General features: G+C 36.0%; 1 protein-coding gene across 3 annotated transcripts in view; it reads right to left on the bottom strand.

Moving 5' to 3' along the window:
• The window catches only part of LOC138018898 (mdm2-binding protein-like), a 34,581-nt gene that overhangs the window by 15,557 nt on the left and 9,024 nt on the right, over window positions 1-10,000 (bottom strand). For 2 of the 3 annotated variants that reach the window (XM_068865570.1, XM_068865572.1), the window contains exons 5-12: window positions 9,262-9,326; window positions 8,701-8,758; window positions 7,488-7,577; window positions 6,745-6,871; window positions 5,992-6,071; window positions 4,808-4,933; window positions 3,385-3,454; window positions 2,444-2,552 (exon numbers count right to left, since the gene is read on the bottom strand). In XM_068865570.1, coding sequence (XP_068721671.1) covers window positions 2,444-2,552; window positions 3,385-3,454; window positions 4,808-4,933; window positions 5,992-6,071; window positions 6,745-6,871; window positions 7,488-7,577; window positions 8,701-8,758; window positions 9,262-9,326 — 725 coding nt within the window. Of the gene's footprint in view, window positions 1-2,443; window positions 2,555-3,384; window positions 3,455-4,807; window positions 4,934-5,991; window positions 6,072-6,744; window positions 6,872-7,487; window positions 7,578-8,700; window positions 8,759-9,261; window positions 9,327-10,000 lie in introns of all 3 variants that reach the window. The other variant, XM_068865571.1, reaches the window with a different exon arrangement.

The following is a 10,000-nucleotide window of genomic DNA, read 5'->3' as shown; positions in this document are numbered from 1 at the left end:
TTCTGTTCCATCTTGCAAAATAGTAAATTTTTGTAAACTTGCTATTTTGCAAAATGTAGTTTTTTGACATAATATGTCAACAAGTGCGCGTGTTCCATCAAGGGTTTCCAAACACAGAGAAGCAGATGAAAGCACGACCCTGAAAGCAGAGTGCTCTTATTGTTTCAAGGTGTTTGGGACCTCTGATGAAACATGAAGCACGGGTTTTTGACATGACTTCACAACTTTTTTTCTTTTGCTTTGTGATGATTTTTTGTTCTATTAGACAAGTGATGGTAATTTGTAAAGGAAATGAAAAATCAAAATTTCGGTGAGTTTAAAAGGTAGAACTTTTGAATAAATAATTATTTACATAATAGAGCATGATGGAGAGTGAGTCAGAATCATGTCGTTTTCGCCTGCTAAAATCGTCTTCTCAACTGTTCCAGTTTCAACTAAATATAAAAATAATTGGGCTGTAAACATTTTTGCCGAATTGCTGAGGTTAAGAGGTACAAATGCTAGTTTTAGATTGCGGTGGACTTTTCAAAGACTACGAACTACACAAGGTTCAAGCCTTGAATACAGACATTGCTGAAATGGATGCTCTGTCGCTGAACTCTGGACACTAATGATGAAAGGTACTGCAAAAAGTTTTATGCTGAATATTCGGAAATTTAAAATACAGCGTGGGGTAGTTTATTTACCGGATGTGAGTGTTTTTCTGAAGGTTCTGATTCAAGTCTGTTCAAGTGTCTTGAGAGACAGTGGCAGTGCCATGGTAAGTCAGTTCACTCTTGTTGAGGGCAGCGACTGATGTGGCTCAGCAGTCCAATTCTTGAATGGCTCTTTTCCACAGGCGTTGCACACAAACACTGACAACACATTGGAGGATTGGTTCTGCTGTCTACTTCCTTGGTTGTCTCTTGTCCTCCAGCCGAAGATTCCTCTTAACCTTGCCACTCTTGCCTCCCTAGCGAACAGCACGACATCAGCAACCATGATCAGCTGCCAACAGTTCCCAGCTGTTTTGATCGATGCCAGTCTGCTTCAAGTCCCATTTTCAGACATCCGTAAAGAGTAGCACATTGAATGACCTGTTAGGCAGTGTCCTGAAGTTAGCTCGCTGAGGTCCTTGGGGATGCGTCCCACAACCACATGCATACAGTGCAGATGCCCAAGCCAACACAGTCGACACTGACAGAGTGTGAGGTGCATGATGAGAGAGCCTGCTTTCTCCAAAACCTGGTGGTTGGTGCCCACCATGAAATGCCCAGGATATGAAGGAGGAAGCGAAGGTTGCAACTCTCCAGATGGTTCTCCTGTGGAGCATATGAAGTCCAACTCAACACCCAGGAACGATGAGACCAACTTCACGTTTTCGTTTCCACAAACTTTGGCAATGAGGGAATTCGTTTCTGCAGCAGCACTCTTGACAGCTTAAGCTAAATCAAGTGCAGTGTGTTGAATCTGGCAGTTGATGGCTCTGAAGATTCAGTGATTCATTGCTTATAGAAAGGCCAATCTTGTGAAGCATGATCGGAGCAGTTACAAGCACAACTCTCAGTACTGGGTGAGCGCGACTTCCCAAACTGGGACATCACTGACTCAGACATCAAAGTGGCCAAGAATACCAATATGGTTGAACCAGATCACAATGAAGAACTGTGAATGACATCTCTAGACTTAACATAGCCTCAAAGATTAGTCTCACACTCTGTTTTCTATCTTCCTCTGCAAGCAAACTACAGGTTTTTTGTTCGGCTGACCTTTAAAATTACAGTTAAAGCGAAATGACCACTCTCTAATAAACGCCTCATATATATTTAACAACTCCCCCCCCCCCCCTCCTAGAAGCCCCAAAATTTAATAGACACCCCGGACAATTATTGAAAGTCAACCGTTTTACCATAAGTGCTTGTAGTCAAATACTCTTTATCAGCACTATTTTAATTGGTTTGTCAGCACTGTGTGAAAGGGGCACCTAAAACGTCCTGGTCATTCAGTGATTTCAAAACATTGACCAGTTGCCAGCCTTGTGGACTCTTCCCTGCTTTGATGACAGATTTTAGCCTCTAAATATTAGATGCAATTGTGGAAACAACATGAGTCGTGAACTTGATTCACGAATCGTACGGGTTGTTTGATTCGTGGGATAAGGGTGCATGATCATCTCTCATTATGAAATGCAATCGTCAGGTCGAATACTCTCCAGATCAACAAACAGAACTTTTGGGTTCATATCATTTGGTGAGTATCGGGCATGTATGAAAAATTATAGTTTACCCGGTAATAAGCATGAAGGAAAGAATGAGTGCCTCTTTCTAAAGGATGCCCCTTATCTAACAAATACCCCCCTCCCCCCCCACCCATCCTCGATCATTTACATTCTTGTCAACAGTAAACAATTGATATTTTACAAAAAAAGGCAAAGAAAAAGTCCCATACAAAAAATGTGTCACACCTGAACAACTTTGACCTTGGACGAACTTATACCATGCTTCTGTGTTCTTTTCTTTCGAGATCTTTGCAGAGGATACAGTAAGCTTAACACTTCCTATCAATGCAATATTCTAATAAGGAAAGCAACATAAGACTTTTTAAGTGACATATTCGAACAAACATGCCTCCAATATATCACTACCTTAAAAAGCAAAAACATGGCTTGTGGTTAATGAGTGAAAGATATGACACAGATACCAAAACCAAATAGGTATTTACAAGAACTAATGTGGCTAATAAAATAAAGTAATTTTATGGGCACAAGAAATGTTTTGAAAGTTCTCAAAATTTGAGAACTTTCAAAACACAACAAGTGGTCATAAATATTGAAATGTATGAGCAAGTTAATACCATTTTTTATTTATTATACACTCAACAAAATTACTCAATTGCTGTTTCCATAGCAACTTCCATATTGCATTCTTTCACCTATTTATGCATTCATTGACCAATCAGAAGTTATGTGATATTATGCTGAGTATATAACAATGTATGATATAGTAATATTAGTAATCTTATTCCTAATAATTAATTCTAAAGCAATTGTTTAAATTTCCTTAATACTGTATTCAAGAATATTAAATAAATGTTAATTTCTATAATATGTAATATTCTTCTTGTCCTCCACTTATGTAAGTAGTTGTTACCGCAATAATGTAACTGTTTACTATATTTCTATATTTACCTGTAGGTGTTTGGCATAAGTAAACAAAAAAACAACAACAAAAAAAGGAAAATAATGTGATTATATTATTAGTAATTTTATTCATATTAATTGTAAAGTATTAATAATTCTCTCACAGAATAGTGACAAGGGTAACATTCGACATGAATAATTCTGTACCTTTATCAGCTGTCACCCTCTAAACATTAATTTAACATGCATTACCAACCAATACTGACCTTCTTATTTTCTAAGGAAAGCCATTGAACAAGTCTAGCTGAACACTTTAATGAAGGGCAGGCTATGCTTCTGTACATCTGTTAAGGGTTATTTATCAACAATTAGGTTTTAAAATCTCTCCAATATACCGTAAAGTTCGACCCCCAAAAGTAGCAACCCCCCGAAATTAACATCAATTTTTTGTGGCTGCTAGTAAATCCTGAAAGTAGTGACCTCCCGAAAAGAGCGACTCTCCCCTCCAGAAAGTAGCGACACCAAGTTTTTTAAACGTTATACCGTATACCATTAATTTGCCAAATTTTGATGCACAATAATATGTTCATGCAGTGTCGCAAATTGTTCACGATAAAGCACTTTAATTTACAACAAGGGGAAGCTTAATGTGCCACCATTCGTCCTGGACATCAGTTCACTGAAGTAGCGATGTAAGCAGTACCGTAAACCGGTATAATTTTGTATTCACTGCAGTAACATTTCTTCAAATTGAAATTGAAAACTCTATATAGTTTTCTATATAGTTTTTTGCTGTATTTATCCTTGTTATCTTCTTTTTATGAAACACAATCTATACAGAGGGGACGCAAATAAATTAATGTTGTTCTTTTATTAATTTTATGTTGTTCATTTTTATTTCGGAAAAAAAGCTCGCACCAGCTCTATTTGTAAACGAGATTTGTTCCCCGAAAGTAATGACCGCCCTAAAGTAACGATCCCCCAAAAGTAGCGACCCCCAAAGGCTGCTAATTCCGAAAGTAACGAGGGTCGCTACTATCGGAACTCTATGGTAGTTAATGATAATTTGAAAGCTTCTTTTGCCTCTAAATATCATCAGACACCATTAGTGAGGCCAAACAAACTGTCAGTCACGTAAACCTGTTGTGTCAGCTTCAAATGCCATCAAATTTCATCCTTGAAAGATATTTGGTCACCAGTGTGGGTCTGCTGAAGCATTTTTTGGCCTCTTTTACTAATCATTATCCAAAACAAGTTAACACTAAGTAGATACTCACCTGTATAATATATTTTATTAATAGACAATAATACTTTGTATATGTTGTACAGTAGTTTAAATTTTTCCTCTGTTTTTTACTTTCTTTTGTCTCATACACATTATAATAATCTGAAAGAACGGAAAGTTAAAAACAAACTAGTTTATTATACAGTACATGTATGCACATAGGAATATATACATGTGAATAAAATTAATGTGTATACAAGACCATAATTAGGAATAATAATAACAATAGCAATTATTATTATTATTATTATTATCATTATAAATAATAGTTATTTTTAATTATTATAAGGAGAAACTTAATAGAGTACAGAAATGTGAGGCTGAATTGCTCATTTTCGTTTATATTGTATCAGTTGGACTTCTGTAATGACATGTACAGAGTAAATAAATTTTTACAAGGATACAGCCCTAGTTTAACAGGAACAAACAAGTGAAATGGAACTGTACTCTTCTCAACTTTACAAAAGATAATTATCTCTGGTCCGATGCAGAGATCGACATTGTCAATCACAATGGAGTTATTTAAAATTCTGTTAAAAAAACACAAAAGAAGGTAAAGATCAGTATTTTTATAGACCTACGAGTAAACTGTAGAAGCAAAAATATAAGAAAAGAACATCGTCTAGATGGAAGCAAAACAAAAACTGGCATGAAAAATATAATAAATATTGAAAGCAACACAAAAACTTCTTGTAAGCCACCTTCATTCATCTACTTGGACTAAAATTACTTAAGGACAGTGCCTACTAATTCAAACGTATTTTTGCGCGGTTTTATAAATATGCGGGAAAAGCAGATCTCAACAAGTGTTATTATAATCCAAAACAAAATTGGGGGTAACCACGCATTTTTCAAAGATAATTAATCAACAATATTAGCAAAAAGCTTTAAAATACAAAGCAACGTATGGCGTTCCTTTCCAAATTAAAGCTTAATTATCTCTGAAAAATGCATGGTTACCCCAATTTTCTTTTTGGACACCAAGAGCATTTGCTAAGTTCTGCTTTCTCTGCATAAATTTAAACTGTGCAAAAATATCCCTGCATTAGTAAGCACTACCGATAGGAAATCGGAGTATCTGGAGATGCGCAGAACGTATGTGCAATAACAATAGTAGGCACCGTCCTTAATAATATTCATCAAAGTTATGACCAATCAGCAGGTACTATTAACTATTAATTCTTGTGCACTCTTCTGTAAACCCCAATACAAACTAACTGGGGTTGATGAATAATATTATTATTAACAACTAAATATTATTTAAACAGTAGAATTAACTTTTAATACAAACTTCTGCTCAGCTAAAATAGTATTCATTAACTTTTGATACAGATCTCCATTGTATTCAATGTATTGTTTTATTTCATATTAATTTTGCATATGATTTGTATGGGCATTTACAATGGCTCGCCTTCGGCTTGCCATTGTAAACACCCATACAGATCTCCCGCTCATATTTTATCTACTACAATAGTGATCAGTGACTCAAATGTTTATCTCCTGGTCACTAAGCAATCCAATCTTTTGTTAGTAACCCATAGTCAACATTTGACAACTCCCATTTCTCGTTATTAATTCATAGACCAACCTTTTAAAATTAGGTTTAATATTTTCCTGGCCTCTTCTGTTGCATAATTTAAAACCAGGTAATGTGATTTTGGACTGATCCTATAATAAGGTAACAGATGGAAAAAAAACTGTTATAACCGTACCTGTCCACAAAATTGCAGAATCTGACTAGTAAGCAATGTATACATTACAACAACCTCTGGCAAACACTCAAGTGTAGATAATTTACATGTTACGTCGCAAGTAAAAGAGAACCTTTGAAAATTAATGTTAAGGTGAACAGTTTTCAAAACCCCAATGTTGCATTCCATTTCAATCTTCTTTGATTTGCCCATCCCTGCCTTTATTTGTATTTGCTGTTTTATTAAAACCCTTCTTGAGTAAGGCTTGATTTGGTTGCCATTTTCCCATTATTGAATTTGGCTAAAGTTCGTGACAAAGCCCCTTAATACAACGCTCTCAAGGTCAATGACCATAATTTATGACGAAAATTTGATTGTATGATCTACACACAACAGGGTATCACTCCATATTAACCCATTGCCCTTAACAGATTTTACTCTGTCTAACACCAAACGATTTTGCTTGTCGATACATTTAGACCAGTTTCGTTTTCTAGCAGATGGGTTGGATCCCCTGCATTAGCCCTGCATTAGCCTCCATTTCATGCTAGATCCAGTCTAACCGTGAGAATACGAAACAGGTCTATTGGAGACACTTTAGGAGTCAATGGGTCAAACCATTTATAGTGCACCTCCAACTTTACTCATACCTCATTAAAGATCAGAGAGCCATGCCATACAACTGATGGATTGAATACTTCTCGAATTGCCTCTTTTCCATTGAGCTGTATCACAGATAAATGCAAACTCATCTGCCAGGTTTTCAAAAATGAATTTCTGTAATGACAACAAAAAAGTAAAGAAAATTGCATTAACCCTTTGACATCCAAACCGGTCAGACTTTGTATTTTACTCTGTCTAATGCCAGACGATTTTACTTGTCAATGGGGAACCCATGGGAGTCAATGGGTTAATATTAACCCTTTCATTCCTGAAAGTGAGATGTACAGATTTTACTCTGTCTAATGCCAGACAATTTTACTCGCCAATGGAGGCAGCTTCAGGGATGAATACATGTAGGTTATATACCCTTACAAAGTGGGACAGATAGCTATGAACGCAAAATTCTTTCTTTTTAAGTATCAAAAATACATGGCAATATATAAGGTGATCACTTTACTCAGTACTCTGGGCCAAGTTGTTCAAAAGCTGATTAACTTAACCCCGGATTAGTGTAAACTTTGCTTTTATTTTTTCAACTTTTTAGTGAAACTTTTTGTTTTTAAAGATTGACTTCTTCTAATGTAAAGTTTTGCCGATTACCGGTGTTGAACAGGGTTTGGGAGTAGAGAAAGAAACTCCTTGGTTAATTATTTTTAATCTGGGATTAGTGTTGATCGGCTTTTGAACAACCGGGCCCAAGTCTATAAACTGTAGGCCCTGTCTGTCTTACCTGTCATAGTCACTTCCACAAATAACAGTAATGCTTGCATTGTGCCACTGCTGGAACCTCTTTAATGCTCCATAAAGATTCAGGTGAGACCTGCATTACGTTAAAATAGAGCAGTAACAAGTTGAATCCAATGCCATTCCTTCACTCATGTACACATAGTTAGTGTATTATTCAATTTAGTCATTACTGTCAAACTCTAAACTTCATGAACTGAAACATTTCCAGAATGTTACTTGCATTGCCATCAACCATGGTTAGAAGCTGTGTCACTACTGTGTCATAGCAGTGCAGTTCATTTTGTATAGTTTCACCAATATTACTTGTCCCTACCGGTACTCGCTATGCAACTTTATGTTAGTTAACCCATTGACTCCTGGGAGAGGGCCTTTATAGATTTTACTCTTGTTAACGCCAGACTACTTGACTCGTTGAACGGGGTCATTCCAGGGTGATTCAGGTGTCAGGGTCAACATCCACTCACTGCAACCCTTCGACTCCTGGTCCGAGTGGGACTGTCTAGTGCCTGTCTAACGCCAGACTATTTTAACCATCGAGGGGGGCCAGTCCAGGGAGGTTTAGGGGTCAATGGGTTAACCAAGAATTTATATACTTGTAAATCAAAGCTCTATGACAACTGTGTGTCAAGTATAGATAATTTGAGTTTCAAACATCAGAGATATAAACTTTGAAAACCTGATATAGGCTGAACAGTTTCCAAAATCCCCCGTTACAATCCATTATTTTTGATATTCTTCAATTATGCCCATCATTGCCTCTCTGTATTTGCTGTTTTACTCAAACCATAATTCAACCTTTTAACTACATACTGGTAGTTACATGTAACTTTATGTTTAACTTGATTTGGTTGCCAGTTCTCATTCGCTGAATTTGGATAAGTTTTGTGGCACAGCCAATAAATGGTGATGCTCGCTGTTTAGCTTTTACGCGCAAGATTGACTTTAAATCTTCAAAGTTACACTATTATTAATACGGTAGTTTATATTCCAAACACAATTTTATTTCCAGTGTTTATTTCCAGTAATTTGATATGATAAAATGGACAAACTAAGAAGAACAAAGCACAAGTGTATTTTAGCTGAGCATAGAATTTGCAAGTGCTCTACCAATTGGATTGAGCCCAGGCCACAACGTCAGAAGGCCAATGCTCTCTCCACTACACCATTCCTCATTTTACCCCTCCCCTCCTCAATACCTGATTGACATGGTATCTTTCCCACACAAGAACCAAAAGATTTCAAGAGGAACACCAGCTGAAAAATAAGAACAAACATAATTACAAAATAAACAATTTCATCAATGGTCAAAAGTTTAGTCTCCCATAAATGTCTAGTCTTACAATGTGTATGTTAAAGTTAATTTTTTTCCTTAGTTAAGAATTTTTGAAACTAGTTGGCTTTTATATTTTCCTTTGCCCTATAGACATCATAATAATCTGAAGCAAAGGAAAGTAAAAAACAAACTACCGGTAGTTTGAAAATTATTTTTTAACCAAGGAAAGATATTAACTACAAAATAGACACTCGGATAAAATGGTAACCTATCAACAATGAATTTGACACTATAAATCTAATTAAGATCTTGTGCGATGCATTAGGCTTGTTTCATATATTTCAAATCACAAACTGGTTTGCATTCCTGTTTTCTCAAGTCTGGAAGCTTTATTGAGCTTGTGGTAACTCAACTCAGGACAAGACGATAACCAGAAAAAAAGGTTTGCAGAACTAAAGATCAGAGAAAGCACAGGTTCACCTACCATGGTGAGGTAAATCATCTGCAAGTTGGTGAAGCTTTTCAGAAATTTCAGAATCCTTGTCTGAGCTGTAAATGAATGAGTACAAGTGGCATTAAGTTCATGAAATTCATAAAATGAATAGATTAATGCTTTTTTATTCTACCTTAAACTTTGTAGTGTTAACTAAATTGCTGAATTGGCCATACAATGTAGATAGTGATGTTACACAGAACATTTAATATTTAACAGTACCAAACCTATCAATCAATCAGTCATCAATCAAGGACATTACTAAATGTTCAACGAAACAGCTAAACACTGAAACACCAAAACCAACCAAGAAAGCTTGGGTATGAGATAAATTAATAAATTATTGTTTTAGGCCTAAAACGTCATTGCTACAAATCTCAGTCTTAATCTGAATCCTACTCTTAATCTCAAATAATTAGGAGCAATAATGTTTTAGACCTAATCAGGCCTAAAACGATTAAATCCAACCTTTGTTGGTTAGTATTCAACGTATGGTGGGGTCATACATGGTGTTTTCAATTGGTGTTTCGTGTCACTGTTTAAGTGTTTCGCTGTTTTGGTGTTTTACTGTTTCATGGTTTAGTATGCCCATAAATTAATAATCAATCATTACAATCTTTGTTTACATGTCTATAGATACATCTAGCACCTTATAGTGTACATACATTTGGGACAAATGTTTCCCCGTTTGCAGCCCTAGGAAACCAAGGAAACCTAGGAAACCAATGTT

Source organism: Montipora capricornis, chromosome 10 (assembly GCF_036669925.1).
Source record: "Montipora capricornis isolate CH-2021 chromosome 10, ASM3666992v2, whole genome shotgun sequence".
NCBI classification, from domain to species: Eukaryota; Metazoa; Cnidaria; class Anthozoa; order Scleractinia; family Acroporidae; genus Montipora; species Montipora capricornis.
Note: the sequence above shows the minus strand (reverse complement) of the source record. Positions and strands in the feature narration are given on the sequence as shown.